This window comes from Phascolarctos cinereus, unplaced genomic scaffold (assembly GCF_003287225.1).
Source record: "Phascolarctos cinereus isolate Bilbo 61053 unplaced genomic scaffold, phaCin_HiC Scaffold_1;HRSCAF=81, whole genome shotgun sequence".
In the NCBI taxonomy this organism is placed as follows: Eukaryota; Metazoa; Chordata; class Mammalia; order Diprotodontia; family Phascolarctidae; genus Phascolarctos; species Phascolarctos cinereus.
The window spans coordinates 163,180,339-163,200,188 of NW_027555514.1; the positions used below are offsets into that span (position 1 = coordinate 163,180,339).

At 38.8% G+C, this 19,850-nt stretch overlaps 1 protein-coding gene across 16 annotated transcripts in view; it reads right to left on the reverse strand.

Annotated features, from left to right (window-relative positions):
• Nucleotides 1-19,850, reverse strand: part of CELF2 (CUGBP Elav-like family member 2) — a 1,000,575-nt gene that overhangs the window by 86,105 nt on the left and 894,620 nt on the right. For all 16 annotated transcript variants that reach the window (XM_078154853.1, XM_078154848.1, XM_078154841.1 and 13 more), the window contains 2 exons: nucleotides 11,938-11,986; nucleotides 604-738 (listed from right to left, as the gene is read on the reverse strand). In XM_078154853.1, coding sequence (XP_078010979.1) covers nucleotides 604-738; nucleotides 11,938-11,986 — 184 coding nt within the window. The remainder of the gene's footprint in view (nucleotides 1-603; nucleotides 739-11,937; nucleotides 11,987-19,850) is intronic.

Sequence of the window (19,850 nt, forward strand, 5' to 3'; positions counted from 1 at the left end):
ATAGTCCTTGTTCAGAAGTCAAATAATTTCTTCAACTGTTAAAAGCCTCTCCATACTCGGGACCCTGGGATGCTTCCTCCTAAAGAAAGATTCTGACGGCTCAAGGAAGGACCAGGAATCCAAGTCCATATAGGGCTTTCACGTGAATATCAAAGTTTTTCTGATCTGTATCCCTATCAAAGAGTCGGTAATTATCTTAATATTTCTTTCTGGCAGAGGCAGAAAAATCAGGAGACTAAAATGAAAACCACAAATAACCAATATCCCTGACTTCCAAACTTTTGCTCCCCCAGGCCTAAGAAAACAAACTACAATCTGGGATCAAAAGGGGGAATGTGTTTTCTTAGAGTACTATGACAGCTTTTCCACTGAACAAACAGAGTGATAACATGAGTTAATATGTTGGCACTGAGGCCTTCTTGACTTTTGAAATAAAAGGTGATAATTTCAGCTACGGTGAAAAGTTCAGGTGGATTACTTCATCACATGGGACATATTACAGGGTAACCTCTATCTGTACCCAGTGGCTGCATCTACCTTGACTGTGACACAGAGTTCCAATTAGCACTTAAGGAAAGAGACTTTTATAGACAGCACACTCACCTCGACTCAGCCCATCAGGTCCCCGGAGGATTCGACATTCTTCTATCTGGCCAAATGGAGAAAACATCACCCTGATATCATTCTCATTACACTTCTTCGAAACCATTCCTATGAACAATTTTCTGTCTTCCACAGCTAGGAGATAAAAATAATGAATGATCAAAGGCTTATTTCATCTTTTCCCCCCCGTAATCAATGCTTCATTACTACATCAGACCAAGTTCCAAACATGTGAGTCTAACTCTGAAACTGAGGATAGGCCCTTTATACTTACAAGCTCCCCATTTCCTCCCCACCCCACCCCCATGTACTCTTTTATGCCCTTTCTCTCCCACTTTGCTCTTTCTGGGTCATTCATCACTTTGTAAGTGTGTTTGTCTTTATGTTTAATGGGATATACAATGATACTTGGTACCCTCCCGCTTCCCTCTTCCTTGTACCTAAGAAAAATAAAAGAAATACATTTAGCAAATTTTAAAAATACTAAATGGCAAATGCTTTTATTTAATAGAGATGTTAAATTTTTTTTGGGGGGGAGTTACAGCTTTTAATTAAGGCTTCCCTTCCCCCTCCAAAAACAAAAAAGATAGGGAAGGAAAAAAGGCAGGAGAGAAAACTGAACAGGACTTGGTGTAATGAAATGAATGAGGGAAACTTCGGTCTAAAAGCATTGAAGGAAAGGAAATGTGGTTTTTCAAATGGAAAGAGCTTTAATGCCCAGCTTCTTGACAGACAAATGCCAAGGTGTCAAGGCATTAAGTACAGGGCCTCATTCCCATTGATGAGGAGTAATGTTGATGAGTTGGGGGGGGGATGGGAGGAAATCAAACAAATGCTTTTCAGGCTAATTATCACCTTCATTTGCTTTCTACTGAATTGACCTACACAGCTCAAACTAGGCTTCTTCAGCCTCTTTGGCCCATCATTTCTCATCCCAAAGGAAGATCAACTCTCAGCCTAGTAAACAAAGGAGCTACTGCTTATGTGGATCAACTTCAGGATGTAAAAGAGCCATTTTCTACTGATGAAACTATTCTACAAAAAAGGAAAAGTGTCCAGTACTTTAAATGCATGCTGTTTCTTCCACCAGTCTGTGAGCTCCATGATAGCAGGGAGTGTCTTTTGCTTTTCTTTGTACCCCTAGGGTTTATACAATGCCTAGCGCATAGTAGGAGCTTAATAAATGTCTGCATATCTGATTTTGCCTTTTTTTGGGGGGGCATCCCCAGCAGTTAGCACTGTGCCTGGCACATAATAGGTACTTAGTAAATGCTTACAGACTGAATGATTCCTCAACTTGTATAGCATTATAAAATACCATATGGGTGAAGCTTATTCATAGAAGGAGATTTAGATTACAGGGCTTCTAATATACGATCCTACAATCCCAAGGAGCAGTTTTTGCTTCTGCCATGTTCCTACATCCCCCCCACCTTCCAAATATATCAGCATACCTTTAAAAACATGTAGTATATCTCAAGGTAAAAGACACCCATCAAGTTGAGAAGTCCCTTCCCATAGCCCTTCAATTTGAGATTACTGGCAGTTGAATCTTGCATCAGATCAGATTGTTTAATAATAATAAAAAATAGTAGGGGGAATGTGGTATAATGAAACTTGGGTTCAAGTCCTGCTTTTGATATATTATTAGCTCTGTGAGTCTAGGCCAGTCTCTTAGTGCTCTCAGGAAATTCTCTAAGATCCTAAATTGCAGAACAGTTGTTGATAATCTTGGTAGAGGGAGTTTTCTACTCCAAATCACAACTTCAGATCTCTCCTCCCGTGACAGTAAAAATATGACTTCTTTTTTAAAAATTTTATTTTTTTAACTTAAAGACCAAAAAAGAACATTTCCATATACATAGCAGAACACAAAAGTGGATTATATAATGAAACTGAATCTCCATTTTGTACCACTTGCTTTAAAAAAAGAATATATAATAAATTCAATCCATTACTTTGAAAATTGTTCTGCTTGTCTGTGTTTCCTTTTGAACTTTCTGTTCTCTTCTAGGCATTTACAAAAATGTTTCAATACTTTGTCATCACTATTTCTAACCATCCCTTCCCTCCCATCCCATGGTGGTTTCTCTTAAATTTTCAGAGGCCCAATGACGTCATGAGGTGCTATCTTGATTTGCATGTGAATTGGATTTAAGTGAGGCAGAGTAGCTCAAAGTCATCGGCCTTACTCTCTCATCCACAGTCGTCTGAACAAGCATAGTCAAGCAAAAACGAATCCATATCATTTCCAAGTTCAAAAATCTGGTTTTTTCCCTGCACTTCAAGTCTATCCCCTCTGTCAGGAGATGGATAACATGCTTCATCACTGATCCTTTGTAGACACAGCTGGTTATTGCACTGGTAGAGTTCTTAAGTTTTATAACTTTTTTTTTTTCACAACACTGTCCTCATATAAACACTGACTAGCTTTATGACAATTAACTCTGCTCGCCTCAGCTTTATCACCTGTAAAATAAGCTGGAGAAGGAAATGGCAAACCACTCCAGTATCTTTGCCAAGAAAATCCCCAAAGGGGTCACAAAGAGCTGGGCATGACTAAACAAAATCCTCAAAACACTGTTTGGGATCTGCTCACCTCACTAGCATCAGATCATGCAACCCGAGATTCTCTGAAATAATCTTTTCATAATTTCTTTCAGTGAAATACTATTCCATTACCTTCACATTGCTGTCACTCTTTAGCTCTTAGCTCCTACTTTGTTTGCTTCCTCCCCCCATCCCTTTTAAGATGCCTTAAAGATTAAGAAATTTATTTTGCTGGGGACTATTCCCTTACCATAATTATTCTCTCTTAACTTCCCCCTCCCTATGCATCCAAGCTAGTTCTCTGTTGAGTATGATGTATTTCTATAATAAACTCTGTGTGTGTGTTTAACCCTTTCATTCATACAACAATAAAGTTAATCTGATGCCCACTCTCCCATCTTAAAATTTGTGAATATTCCTTTCATGCATCTCAATTAGGAGAACTAGTAAGTTTCACCTCCTTCTTCCTCTTTTCTACCACAGTGTATTCATTTCTCTCTTGCTTCTCTTTTTCCTGTGACAGCTCTAGAATCCTCAAGTCCTTTGTTTTTCTTATTTAACTTCCTCAATATCCATTAAAGACATTAAGCTTCTTAAAGGACATTTGTTTTTCTCCCCCACTAGAATTTTAGCTTTATAGCATCACTTAGCTCCTTCCAATTGCTCAAATGCCTTTATCTTTCTGGGTTTCTCTGGACTCTTGAGTTTGTATTCCAGCATTCCTATTTAGCTCTGGTTTCCTCACCAGAAATACTTGAAATTCCTCTATTCCATTAAAGATCCATTTTTTGTGTTGCTGGGTAAGTCATTCTTGGTGGTAAGCCTGTTATCTTTTGCCTTTTAGAATATTATATTCTTAGCTCCCATCTCTTTTAGAGCAGAAGCTGTTAGATCTTTAGATCTCATGTGACCCTAAAAGTGGCTCCTTGGTACCTGAACTCTTTCCTGGATGTTGGCAGTATTTTTTCTCTTATGGTGAGGTCTGGATTTTGGCTACAACATTTACGAGGGGGGCGGGGTTATGTACAACTGTTCGTTTTGAGGTTTCTTTCAGGAGATAATTGGTAGATTCTGTCTAGGTTCATTTTGCCCTCTAGTTTTAGTAGAACTAGGAAACTGTCACTTAGGATTTCTTAAAATATAGTGTCCAAGCTTTATTCTTTAAAAAAAAATCATAGTTTTCAGGGAGTCCAGAGATTCTTAAATTATCTCTCTTTGGTTTGTTTCCTAGGTCAGTCGTTCTTGCTATCTGAGATCTTACATTGACTTATATGTTGTCAATCCTTTGAGTTCTCTTAAAGAGTCATTGACTTGTTTGGTCTATTCTGATATTCTGTTACTTTAGTAAGTTTTGCAACTTTCTCTTCTAAACTGTTCTTCTGTTGGAGCTATTATTTCCTTCAAAAGAAGCAAAAAAACCCCTTTTGTTTCCTTTATTCTAGGCATTTATGCAATCCTTGTGGAAAATCTATTTTTTTCCCTTGGAGTCACTGCTTACAATTATCATGAAGTTATCTCCTTCTAGGCTGGATTATTAGGCATCTCTAGATCTATAAATTTTTATGCTGGTAGTTGTATTCTTTTATTCATTCATCTCTCCAGCCTTAGAGTCTGAATTTGTTCTTTGGGTCAGAGCCAGACTCTGCTCCACTCAGTAAGCTCTGTTTAGTCTCACCTTGGGGTCACTTTAATGTCTTGTACTGACCCCCAAGTCCTGGGTTTATTTCCCTTGTAACACTGAGGTTTATTGGACTGGATCTTTAGGACTCTTAATGACATCAAAGGATAGACTGCTAGGGACCTTTGATATCAATTTCATGTTCTTATATATCTTTCACTGTCTGAGACTGAATTTGAACTCCGGTCTTCCTGATTCCAAGATTATATAGCCCCAAGGGAAATACTGTTTCACTGAGATACATTTCCCAGAAACCCAAAGAACAGATAACTAAACACCAATATAAAGAAGAGCTCTAACAAATCAAGTCATTTTGGCATCTCTATTTAAATTTCACTGATATTCAGCATTTTTGTATAAAGTCATAATTGGTTAGATATATGCTTTTATTTTCATCCTCTTTTATTTGCATTTGTCCTATTGAGTCCACTGAACAGTGAGTACCTTCGTTATTTTTATTTGAGAGAGGCAGCCTGGCTTATTGGAGAGATCACTAGAGTCGAAAGACCAGTGTTTGAGTGGGTCTCAATGTCAACTCTGCTAGTTTCTGGATGTGTGATCTGGGACAGATCACTTGCTTGCTTTGATTCCTAGGGAGAGGAGACTTTTTCTGGACAGCAACCTCTCTGGTTGGTCAAGGATTTCCTATTATGGTTTGCTTCTAGTAAAAACTGATTGCTGCTCATTCACTATAAACTGTGGTGGTGGCACTTAGGGGATTGGCAGATTAAAAACAGCATAAAATCAGGAAGGTGCTTGGGACACCCTACCCCTAATAAAGAGTCTTTCTCAAGTCTTTTGACCCCCAAAGTAAGAATAGTAATAGGCTACCTGAGATTAATGGATTCTCTAAGCAAATGGGGAATATAATTTGATCCTTTTCAACTAAATGGTTATAGATTATATTTGTGGGGATGAGAGAAAAGAGAAAGCAAATAGCTAATGTAAGAGAAAAGTGAAAGGGAAAACCTGGGTAAGGTCATAATTGCTCTTTCTTCTCTTCTCCTGAAACTCCAGGAAAGCAAGAACCTATCTTTGGAAAAACTGAAAGAGACAACATTTCTCCTCTTGCTCAAATCCAGAAGAATTTGGTTCTAATTTCCTTCCAACAGTGGATGACAAATTCCCAACTGATCTTTGTAAACCTGTAATTATGTCACTTAGCTAAAACAATTTGCAGGTTTCCAGCTTGAGGTGATTTTATAGTAAATTAAATATCCAGCTCCTGAGTACAGCAGAAAAAAAGTAAAGTTTTTCTTCCCCTCTCCCAAAGATGAATAATCAGAAAATGGAAATTGTTTTAAGAATAAAGCAAGACTTTCCGGTTTTTGATTGCTATTTGCTTGTTGCTAGCTACCTAAAATTCAAGCTCCAGAAATCTATCAAATTCAATTGTCCTTTGTAAAATGGGAACGAATAAATTCTACAACTTCACAATGCTGTTGTTAAGACCACAGGATTTAGATCTGGAAGGGACCATAGAAATCATTGAGCCCAAATTCCCCTCCTCCTAGAGATGGAGAAACTGAGGATCAAAAAGAACTGACTTGTCCACATCATAAAAGTAGTACGTATCAGAGCCAGAATTTATTTAATTTTTTTAATTTTTAGGCAATTGGGGTTAAGTGACTTGCCCAGGATCACACAGCTAGTAAGTGTCAAGTGTTTGGTCTGAGGTCATATTTGAACTCAGGTCCTCCTGACTTCAGGGCCGGTGCTCTATCCACTGTGCCACCTAGCTGCCCCACAGAGCCAGAATTTAAACCCAGCTAGCTGGGACTTTAGGTGTGGTGCTTTATCCTCAGGAAGAGTCGAGTTCAAATCCAGTGTCAGACACTTACGAGCTGTGCGACTCTGGAAAAGTCAACTAATCTCTGTCTACTTCAGTTTCCTCAACTTTAAAATAGGGATAGAAATAGCACCTACCTCCCAAGGTTGCTGTGAGGACCAACCACGCTTAGGCAGTGTCCGGCAAACATGGTAAGAGCTATATAAATGTTAGCTATCATTATTCTGGAACCCAGGCTCTTTCTACTATAACCATGAAATAACATAAAGACCTTATAAATGGTAAAACACTACATGTATATCTATCTGATCTATCTGTCTAAAAATCCCAGCAGGCAGCAAACTGGTAAACTGATACTGTTACTCCTCTTTCCCCACTCTAACACATAAATCAATGAAGAGAGGAAGAACAGGGTGTGTAGAGGGCAGAGAGTCAATAAGAGTCAATAAACATTTATTAAGCACCTACTCTTTGCCAGGCCCTGTGCTAAGCCAGAGAAGCAAGAGGATGTCTCTCTTACCTAAATACTAGAAATAATTTAGATAGGAGAAAATCAAGACTTTCCCCAACTCTGCCCAGTAAAACTAAAAATCGTGCATAGTCTATCTAAAACAGTCTTTATTTAATATGCTATCTGAAAGAAGTTGTTTGGGATAATTTCCTTTCTGTCCCCTGTGCTGTTATTTTCCTTAATGTACATAACATTCTGGAGTCTTTCACTAGCTGCAGTCTCTCTCCAGTTCTTGAGGTACAATGAGGGTATATTAGGGTTGACAACAAAATAGGGAAAATTAGACCTAGATTTTCCTCCAATCCCCTTCCTCAGGAAGCTTTTCCCTTGTGCACTCACTCCCCGCCCCCCATATCCTCCCACCCACCCAACTGCTAGTGCCATCTCTCTGACATGATCCTCTACTTTGTATACATATTTATTTACATGTTCATTTCTCCCACTGGATTGTTAGCTTCTTGAGGATGGGGACTTTTTTTTTTTTGCTTTACTTTGTATTCCCAGACCTTAGGATATTGCACTTAATAAATGTTTGTGTTGTTATATTCTACAAGTTTTTCCTTGAGTTAAGGAAAGGAGAATTCCCTATTTGCCACAAACACGTCTTTATGAGGTATAATATACATTCTTCTTGGGAGCTTCTGTAGATATTTTTGACAAATACAGTTAATAACATTGCAACCATACTTTTAGGATGAATTCTTCTCCCTTAAGGATTAAAAATGAATGACCAAAAAAGCACTTTCAAATACAATAAGAATATTAGTCAACTAATATAAATCTGGCAATGTTTGCTGATGACCTTTGTAAATATATTGTCCCTTCCATGGAACAAATAGAGAAGGGTTAACTGTTTAAGTATAAAAGGTTATTTTTTTTTGTCAGGGAAAAAAAGTCTTTTTTTAATCTCTAATTTTAAGTCTGCTAACACCCCGGTGTACAATCTGTCAAAGTCACACCTGGATTCGGGGCTGACTGAATTAATTAACAACTTTTCTATGTGTTAGTGCTAACATATGGCATTTAATTACTGCCTCCAAATCTGTGAGTCTCTCTACTTTGAATTTCAAAATTATTTCTTCATCTTTCAGTGAATCAGAAAGTCACTAGTTGGAAATGTCCTGTGATTCCTCCCCTTTTTTAATGGGGTCTTTGTAGGTCTCCTTCCTGAGTTGATAATATTTAGTTATCTTTACTACAGCTGGCTCTGAACTTCAAGCAGGGACAGGAGGGATTTTGGAGGCCTCAAGACAAGAGATAGCGGGCTTAAATGGCATTTCTGGAGTCTATGCCTTAAGAGCCCCAGACAAGTTGTGAGGTTGGTGGGTTAAAGAAGAATGGATTTGTGCTCTGTCTATAGAGTTAAGGGAAGAAATATACACACACAGACACACACACACACACACACACACACACACACGGGTGTGCACTTATATCTATATCTATTATCTACTCTTTCTCCTCTCTTCTCTCTGTCTGTCTGTCTGTCTCTCTCTCCTTCTCCCCCATCCCCACCTTCCTTCCTTTCCCATCCCTTATTTTGGCAGGGGGCTTGGCATTCCAGTTAGCACCATTAAGAGTCAGTTAATATAACAAAGATAAGACATCCACAACACACAAAATGATGTTGCTTTCCTAAGATATGCCCTTATTTTTTTTCACTTATACCTAGACCTGAAGCCTAGTCCCATCAATATTTCCAAATTAACAAAACTTGTTTATCTTTTAAAATGGATGTTAGCAGAAAGAGAGATTGGGAAAAACGAGGCCCTCACATGGCACAATATTTTTCTTCCCCAATTAAAGTTCTAATTTACTGAAGCTATGTGTAGCATCTTCATTTAGCATTTTTGGATTGAAATGGAAAATTGTGCAAAGAAGAAAGAAAGCTCCATAGGTCTTAAACTCTGTCCAAACAAGCACTCCCATACCTGGATATTGATATGATATTTATCTGTCTCTGAAAGGAGCAAAAAAGTCAAGAAGAATGGCTTTTACTATATATTAAGTAATACTTTACTGCTCGTCACTGGAATGGGAATTTGTTTGACACATGGAATCATAGAAGCAAGTGTGGAAAAGATGAAACAAAGAAATCTGTAACATTTCATAAATTTTATAGGGGCCCAAGCTTAATTCAAAGTCAGTTTGAAGGGGAGGCTCTACACAGAGCTGTGAACATTTTGGAAACCTATTTAATGGAAGGAATGTGAGCTGTAGGGTGTAAAACTTGGGTAAGTCAACACTGCTAAGACAAACAGAGGTTCAGTTTCTGTTGGATGAAGGCTCAAGGGGTAATTATTTTTCTTTATTTCATTTGTCCATCACTAATTAATCTGTGATTAGGAGCGCTCTTGTTCTGTACAAATACTGAGTTTCAGGAATCTAAGCATGTTGACAATGAAGACAGGCAATGTCTTACTGTGATGAGCCTTTTGTACCATTCGTAAATGTCAGCAAACTCAATAATACTGCAATTAGAGCTTGTTATATTTATTTCACAACTATAGGAGCTATTTAGAGCATCTGATACAAAGAAATCCTCGTGCTCTTTGAGATTTCTAAAACTATGCTTACCTGTCAAAAGCACCTTGTGAAGGCTGAAGGTGGGGGATGAGGGAGGGGTCAGCTTTTTATCATAAGCTTTAGGAAATTATATCTTTCGCTGCTTCCTCAATAACTTGAAAGAAAGAAGTGAAACCCGCCCATGTCAATGCAACATGGGATGCTTCTGATCTTTCTACTTTTGAAAGGTTGCTGAAATGAAGAGCTGCCATCCTTTAAAAGCAGCCTTCAGCTTAGTCACATGCTTCAGCTCTCTAGAATGTTAACTTGAAAACCAAACTCACGCCTATCTATCCAAAGGCGGAACTGGTTCAACCAAAAGTTTTGGTGCCTATGAGTATTATACATGCAAATCTCTATTGTGACTTGAGTAGGAAAAATCTAGAAACACCAGTTTCTGGAGAATGTCCTTTCATTCATTCTTTCATTCATTCACCTTCTTTGCACAAGTTACTGTGCTTACCTGTCAAAAACGCCTCAAAATAGGAGAAGTATAGTCTGATGATCAGAACGATGAAAATAGTTTGTTTCTTTCTGCTTTTGTTTTTGTAAAGCCAACCTAAAAAAAATGCCCTTCTTTCTGGAGCTCATATCAAATAGAGAAAACTAAATACAACTTCTCTCATGCCCTGCTCACTTTTGCCCTACCAATACTATCCTCTAAGACTTCATCTACCATGAGCAAAGTGAAATGAAAAATTCAGAAATAGGAACAAAAATCCCATATTGGCCTCAGTTATTTAAATGTGTTCTGACCATTCCTGATAATTACTTTAATTCTATAGGCTACCATTCCTGAAAAGGTAAGAAGGTCACAGGATCATATACTTTTAAATCTCTGACTCTGGGGGTGATCTAGCCCAAACTCCAATTTTGCACCAAAGGAAACTGAGGCCCAGAGAAGTTAAGTTATTTGCCCAAGATCAATGGTAGCAAATGGTCTTTGGACTCTAAAGACCACAATGTGTAACTGCACTGAGCTGAACTATTTCCTTAACTCAAAGTTCTTGTCTCTTTTAATGAGAGAAATGTATATTCTGAGAAACAAAAAAATGTTCCAGAGTTATACAGTTTGGATATTAAAGAGATTTCTGGACAATTGACCCAACGTCCAACTTCTGTATTAATGACGAGGCCAGAGGCATGTCTAGCTAATGGGTAGAGGTGCTGTCAGGACAGGTAGGAGGGAGCTGGGCTGCATTGAACTGGGACAATGGGGAAGATCTCCAACAAAAAGCCAGACTATTGTCTCTTCCAGAAAAATTTGGCAAGTTCTTATTTTCTTCAAAACTTTATAGTCTGTGGAGAAGCCAGAAAATGGGATGCACTACAATTAGCAAAAAAAATACCTTGTGGAGAGATTTAGAGCCCAATCATAATTTACATTTGCAGATATGTAGATCTCTAAGTGCATGGCTTCTGCCCTGATTACTAATTAATGAGGTGCAAAAATGCCTGTTGGAAGGAAACAGTGCTGATTATTATGGCGGCCTTTTGGGACTGAGAAGCTCTGTGGTCTAGAAAGGTAGAAGATTCCTCTAACATATATTTCAGCATGTTAAAAAAAAATAAAAATAAGGACTAAGCTTTGCTAAAACAGAAGTAAAAACACCAAACAGAGAAGCATGGCCATCAGCTCTCCCAGCTCCAGAAGGGACAAATTCCAATGATTTCATGGACCCTGTCAGTTGCATATTTTATGTTTAGTATAAGTTTATTTAATCAGTAATCTGAATCCTGAATGAATCCTGATGCAAATATATTTAACTCCTTTTGGTATGATTTAGGACACCTGCATTAAAAAAAATACTCAAACCAAGGAATAAATGGAAAGGGGAAAAATTCAGTTTAACTCTTAATGGGCAATCCCATGCCTTTGTGCTCCCTTATTCTTTTCAGAGTAACAAGTGTTCTTGCTTCTTTCTCTACACCTACACTAAAGGGGAAGAGCAACAAAAGTTAAATGCCAATGAGCCATGACCCAGGGCAAGTCCCAAATGGGAGAGAGACAGAAAACTATTTCTTGTGACACCTTCCACACATCTTTACACTAGCGATAAATGGAACAACAGATCATTTCATCATTTCTTCAAACCTGACAGCCACAGAACTATTTTCTGAAATAGTTCTCAGCTTTTTACACAGAAAAGGATACTTGGAACTGGCTTCATCCTACTCACTCTCACTTTTTAATTTAAAGACAGGCATTATGATTAAATGAGACAAGCGATCACCACTTACCATTTGACTTTTCACTATCTGCAGGTTTCATCTGAATGGGATGATGCATCTAAAAATACAAATGAAAGAAAGTAAAGGTAGGTTGGACAATTGAAAAAAAACTTGTCATCTGATACCATTAAGTTTGAATAGCATTGAAGTTATGAGTGTGCATGATCAATATTTAATGTCCTAGAAGTAAAAGAAAGCTACAAAGTTAAAATAATGCCCCAATAACCATTTAAAGATGCAAGCCAAACATTAGCATAGTATTTTATAGCCATGAATTGAATTCTCTTAATTCACTGGACCCCAAAGACTAGTATGAATTTGAATGTAATTTGTTTTGCCTCTAACTATCCTAATTGTCCACCGCATGCAGTTTTTCTTCTTTCTATGATCATCGTTATTTGGGTGAGCAATCTGAGGGATCAGATTGACAAATTCATATACTGTCATTTAAACTTCCCTTTTTTTAAAAAAAAGGCCAAATATAGAACTGAATGCAAACAACTGGGGCCAAGAAATGAACCTACAGTCATATCAAATCTGTATTTAGGGACAGGAGGGAAATACGTGAATTTTCTGTGGTGGAAGTGTGGAATTTTCTGTCATTTCCCACATAGCACTTTGGGCTCAATTCGTTAGCAAGCTGAATCACACCACTGTGCATTGACTCCAAATACAGAATGCTACCTCTATCCCCAATTAAAATAAATTCCTCAGACTACTTGCAGAAGCCCTTCTGTTTCATTTTTCACTGTACCCCAAGGAACATACAAGCTACAGGGTAGATGGAGTCACTGGCTGTGCTAACTGCTTTGATTGTAATGGGTCCTGTTCTCTTTGAACCTTTAATTTCCCCAGTGGACTGCCATCACTTGCATGCCACATCTCTGGATTCTATCTAATTTAAATGAAAGGGAATGGTACTTGGCTCAGGCATTTAAATCATGTGAAATTATTATCAGTCTGTCCAGGCCATGTGTACTTAATGACTATTGGAGGTCTTGAAAGCACACAAGGGAGAGGAAAGAGTGGATGCTCTCATAGGGTGTCCCATATTCTAAGAGGTGGTATGCTCTTAGGTTCTGAAGAAAGACATTGTGATGAAAGATATAAGTAACATTCTCCATTTATTCATTTGTTCAACAAACATTTGAGTGTGCATTAAATGTTTACCACTGTCCCTTATACAAAGAAGTATATATACACATATACATATATGTATGTATACTTATATATGTATTATATATGTATATACACATATATGATTGTTGTTCAGTCATTTTTTCAGCCATGCCCAGCTCCTTGTGACCCCATTTGAAGTTTTCTTGGTCAAGATACTGGAGTGGTTTGCCATTTCCTTCTCCTCATTTTACAGATGAGGAAACTGAGGCCAACAGGATCAAGTGACTTGCCCAGGGTCACACAGCTAGTTAAGTGTCTGAGGCCAGATTTGAACTTAGGAAGATGAGTCAGCTGACTCCAGGCTGGGCACTCTATCCACTGCTTCACCTAATGCCCCCACATACATACACATATGTATATATACATACATTATGTATTATATACATTAGACATTACATATGCCCTATATATAATATAATATACAAAATATGTAATACAAAGATGTACTTTCTGTTCTCAAGTAACCCACAAACTACTTTAGGAAACAAGATGCAAAGATGAAATCTAGCTAGTAATAATACAATGTGAGAAGCAACACAGCAGTGCCTAGTTAAGTACCAAATGCGCGAACCATCAATAATTTACGCATTCTAACATTTCTAATCTTACACAGAGCACAAATTTCAAGCAAGACTTTAAAAACTGGTCAGAGTTTCCAATAATCATTATTTCTACAAAATTTCATATTCTCACCCGCCACATTTTATTTTATTTTTTGTATATTTATTAAGGGAGGACAGGAGTTCTGGGGGTGCAGACATAATTGTGGCTCTCCTAAGTGCAACTAAAACAGAACAAAAAACAAAAGCCCCGAAGAGTTCCTGCCCTCAGGAAACTTCACATTCTATTGGTGAGATTTGGTTGTTTTGGTTTTTTTCAGGACCTATGATTTCATTGTCTTAGGGAGCTCCTGGTGAGGAATGTGCCTTAACTTTTGAAGATTGGAAACTATTCCACAGTTTACTCTTAGAGAGTGTGTATAAAAAGTGCAATGTGGCCCTAAGTTGTCCCGACTCTGAGGCCAGCTCTGGACATACAACATATTAAAGAAAATACATTCTGAAAGGCAGAGAGTAGCAGGGAGTGCTCTTCGAGGGTGGCTTGGCCAAATGTATGCAGACGGAAGACATAGACCCAAGTCTGGAGAACAGCAAATAGCTCAGTTAGGCTGTAATACAGAGTATATGAAGGGGAGTGATGTCAGAGGTAGAATCAGCCCTGGAAAGGCACCAAAAGGTGACCGGGCAAAGCAGTGACACAGGCAGCTCTGGGCCTTGGAAGATTCTTTTTAGCAGTTGTATGCTGGATTAGAGAAAGGAAAAAGTACATGTAGGGAAACTAATGAAAGGTTATGGCAATATCCTAGGCCAGAGGGATAGCCCTCAATACCACTCCTCAGTACTACTGGAACCAGATTAAAATGTAACTGGGAAATACTAAACAAAATAAATAAAAATATGATAAAATATAGGATATATGACAAATTAAGCCAATATGTGGCCCATAGGGATAGTGGTGTAGTGCAGGGGTGGGGAAGGACCTCTAGGTCCTCAAGTGTGGTCTTTTGACAAAATCACACGTGGTTCGAGGCCACAGCTTCCTCACCTTTGGTTTAGTGGCTCCCAGTTTCTATGAGTTCAACACTATTGGTCTAGGATACAGCAGGCTGAGGGCTTGATTCTGGGGGTGAAAAGGGTTCAAGGATGAACTGGACTCTACTTGTTTTGTGGGGCCCAGAAGACAGAACATGAAACAATGTGTGGAAAAGGCAAGGAAACAAATTTAGGGTTTGGTTTTTCGTTTTTTTCTTTGGTCAGGAAAAACTCCCTTACAGTAAGGACTATCCGTAAGTTCATAGGTGGGTAGGTAGGTGGCCTGGTGGATAGAGAGCCAGGCTTAGAGTCAGGAAGACCCAAGTTCAAATGTGACCACAGACAATAGCTGTGTGATCCTGGGCAAGTCACTTAACCCTGTTTGCCTCAGTTTCCTAATCTGTAAAATGAGCTAGAGAAAGAAATGGCAAGCCATTTCAGTATCTCTGCCAAGAAAACTCTAAATGGGATCACGAAGAATCAGTCATGACTGAAACACAACAACAATCCATAAGTGGAATATGATGATGCAAATGTAGCTATTGCCACACATTCTCAAACACTATACATGCAGAGATCTGAGTTTTTGGACTAGCTGAGACTTGACAACCCTACTTTAGACAAATCATGCAGCTGATTTAGAGCACATCTGTGAAACACTGTGACCCCCTCGAGAAAAGGTGCTTCATAAATACTATTCTAAGTGAATCATCATTCACTTGTTAGAGACTTTTAATCGAATACAGGGTGTAAAATGTCAAGTAAGATTAAAATAGCATAGGGCAGGGGTTCTTATCATCTCATTTTCACTTCTGCAAAATCTCATGACCCTCAATATTTGGAGATATGTGTCAGGGTAGGAGATGGGGATGTTCATACTTAGGTGAAAGGACTCTGGTTTAAAATTCCCAGTAACAATAAAAGGTCACAGGTCATAGAATTTAGAAATGGAAGGGCCCTTAGTGAACATTTAGTCCAACTCCTTCATGTATATAGATTAGGAATCTGCAGTCTAGGAAGATTTGTTCAAGGTTGTACAGATAAAGTAATGGAGGCAGAATTCAAAACATGTACTCTGACCTGCAATACTGTACTGTTTCCATGACTGCCATGCTCCTCACCAGAGGGCATGTCTTAAAGGAAATACCTAAGGATGAATCAATGTCACTCTGTAATCAACAAGAAATAATGATAATGATCTTGGGTTGAAGTTTCACCCTAAGGGAAGGGATGGAAAATGGCATAAGGGGATTTCTTTTTGGGAGAAAGAAGGAATAAATAAATAAAACTTGAGAGATATTTTCATGAATAGGAGAGTTTCACACTGGCAGGAAAGTAGGACCAAGATCACTAAAATACCAGCTTAAATTTTAACCTTTCCAATGAAACTTCCAGAGTCCTAGGGAAGTGGCAATGGTAGCAATGGGACATACCTACTGCCTTCCATGAGCCAGGAAGTACAGTGATAACAACCACTACCTTGCAATATGGCTTCCAGCATAGCAATGATATCCCTCTTCAAACCTGTCTCAGGCTTTGGAGGGAAGTGGATGACAAGGGGTATTTCCAGTCATCCAGGATGGGGCACAAGAGGAGGAAAAGGGCATTGTTTTGTTTGTTTGTTTGTTTTGGCTAGGCAATGGGGTTAAGTGACTTGCCCACAGTCATACAGCTAGTAAGTGGCAAGTGTCTGGTCTGAGACTGGATTTGAACTCAGGTCTTCCTGACTACAGGAAAAGTCTATCCACTGCACCACCTAGCTGCCCCAAGGGCATTGTTTAAAAGGGAAGAATATAGTTCAGGAAACAGTGGCCATTGTCTGCCTAAAGCTCCAGAAATTGAGGTGGGGAAAAACCCAACTACCACAAAGCTCATTCCTAGGTCTTACTAATATAGTTCAAGACTTATAAAATCCAATGTAAAAATCTTGGAGAAATAATCTTTACTTTATCCTGGAGGATAGAGGTGGTGGAGAATTACTACTTTATTCCTCCATAAACTTATGAGAATAATAATAACTAAAATAACTAGCATTTTTATAACATTTTGAAATTTATAAAGCATTTTACTAATATCTTATTTTATTCCCACAGCAACCCTGGGAGATGGGGGGGTGTCAATTATTATCCCCATTTTATAGATAAGGAAACTGAGGCAGGCGGTGGTTAAGTGACTTGCCCAGGATCAAAAAGCTAGGAAGTGGCTGAGGACAAATCTGAACTTAGGTCTTCTTGGCTATTGATCCAGCACTCTGGCCACACAGAGCACCAATATTAAAAGACTGCCATCTCCTGGGTTAGAAGATAACTTACTAGGGGCAGCTAGGTGGTGCAATGGATAGAGCGCTGGCCCTGAAGTCAGGAACGCCTGAGTTCAAATCCGGCCTCAGACCAAACACTTGACACTTACTAGCTGGGCAAGTCACTTAACCCCAAATGCCTACCCCCCAAACCCCCCCCCCCAAAAAAAACAACCCCCCCAAAAAAGATAACTTACTAGCAGATTTCCTCTTCCCAGGTCCAAATTCAGAAACGATATGGTGTTTCTCATTTATGAGGATGTTAATGTTAGATTCAGGGTATCAGAAATCTGTTCTGATAGGAATGGAAGTAAGGGAGGGGTGAGAACAATAGGAAAGGGATAGTGAGGGGAAACTGAGGAGCTACACCTTCAGGTCTACAATGATAACTTGTTAAAGGTGATTACCCTGTCTGACAACCTCTTTCTCTACATACATGTAGCAGCGAATGATACTCTGTTAAGGAACAGAATGCTACTTTCTACTGTGCTTCCCTACTCAGAACTCCCATCACATAAATAAATGAATCGTGATTACTTCAAATCAATGGGCCTTATTCCTGGGCACAAGAATAGGCCAATGATGCATAACAGTTTTATTGAAAGATTCTTAGTTTGACTAACCAATGTTAACATGGGCATAGACGATATGGGGCCTGGGGGAAAGAAGGGAGATGACGTTGGCTTCTTACTCACAGAACCACTCATGTTGAAACTTGTTTAACCCTGGCCATCACTGATTGATAAGTTAACCACCTTTAACATGAGATTCAATCAAACATGCCATTTATAACCTGAAATGGGTTTTACACAGTCACTGGAATGCATCTCATTATTAAACCCATCCTAACCCCTTGAGGTAGCAGCCGTGATGGAACATATTATAAACTCACTGCCCATAAAATATTTAAAGATAAAAGGAGGAGAAAAAAATGAAGTGAATTCACAAAAGAAGTGTGCCCTGCATAAGAAAATAAAAGCATAGTCGATAATGAGTAAAAATAAAGCAGGTAGGTAGAGGGAGTTAATTAGACTTTCACAGTTAAACCATACAAGTTATGAAATGATTATAATTTTTAATGACCCTCTGCTTTCTGAAGATTTCTTGAAGATTACAGATGGTAAAAAGAGGTTTTGTTTGAGAAGCCACCCACTGGAAATATGGTATCTTCTCAAATGAAGGCTCTCATATTCGGTCAGGAAAATGCCACTCTAACAATCCCATACCACAAGGCTGTGAGCAGGCATTTCCTTCCAGGTAAATGACTACGGCCATCTGCCTTGTAGTCATATTCCAAACACACCCAGTTACTGCTTCACTCTCCTGCTCTGCAAAGGCAGTGCTATAAAGAAACAAAAGTAGGTTCAAGGACACGGAAAATATTGAATAATGAGTTCCCAAGGTCTCTTATTTCTGCCTTTGTAGAGGTCTGGGGGGAGTGCCCCACCACAAGCTAGCTAAGACACCTTTATCTGAATTACACCTATGGTAGTACATAGAAACTTTATCTCTGTGTTGCTGAAATGTGACAGCTAGCCAGGGAACTCAGTATATTAAAAATCAGTGAATCCAAGCATTATCATGGAGGCATAGCCATAGTTTGGGTTCATGGTTTCTCTGCCTCCACAGAAGCTGTACCTATAGGGGCTAAGGGCAATGATAAATGTAGTCAATTAAGGTTAAGAATCATTCACCTGAAATGAACATCTAACTTAAACTCTTAAACTCAGTTGTGATCTATATAGTTATCTAAAAAATTGTCTCAGTTATCCATTTTTACAAGCATGAAGCCTCGATATCTTGGTTTCTTCCCTCCTAGGTCTTTTAAAAACTATTTTTCCACTTTACTTACAGAAAAAAAAAGTTATAGTCTAGTTCAGTGGTGGGGCACCTGTGGCCTTGAGATGTGGCCTTCTGTGGCCTCAAGGCCGCAGGTCCCCCATCTCTGGTCTAGTTTTTCCAGCCTGTTATTAAGGTCAAAGAGTCTACCAGGTCGCTAGGTGATGCAGCAGATAGAGCCATGGGCTTGGAGTCAGGAAGACCTGAGTTCAAAGTCAGCCTCAGATACTAACTAGCTGTGATCCTAGGCAAGTCACTTCATCTGTTTCGCTTAGTTTCCTCATCTGTAAAATGGGGATAATAATAGTACTTACTTCTCAGGGCTGTTGTGAGGATCAAATGAGATAATAATTGTAGAGTGCTTAACTCAGTGCCCGATACATAGTAAGTCCTATGTAAATGTTAGTTAGTCTGTAGTAGAAGCAGTAGTAGTAGTAGTAGTAGTAGTAGTAGTAGTAGTAGTAGTAGTAGTAGTAGTAGTAGTATGGAATTAGGCAGGGATGGGAAACCTGTGGCCTTCTAGGTCCTTGGGTGCAGCCTTTTGACTGAATCCAAGTTTTACAGAACAAATCCTTTTATTAAGGGGATTTGTTCTGTGGAGTGTGGATTGAGTCAGAGGGCTGCACTTGAGGACCTAGAGGGCCACATGTGACCTCAAGGCCACAGCTTCCTCACCCCTGAATTAGAGCATTATAAGGAATAAACCTGGCAAGAAGAAGCCCTAAAATCAGAATCAGAGGACTCAGGTTTGGATTCTATCTTTGGTCCTTATTCTTCATATGACTTTAAGGAAAACAGTTTATCTCTCTGTATCTCAGTTTTCAAAACTGAAAAAACAAAGGGCTTGGATTAGATGATTCCTAAGGGTTTCCTAGGGTTTGTTCTGAAAGTCAAAAAAACGCCCAATGTTTCAGTGGGTTTATAAAGAACCAAAGATTATTCAGGGTGTCCCAAAAATAGTGGTGCAGTTTTAAGCTTTTCTGCACTAAGACTTTTGGGACACCCTGTACATG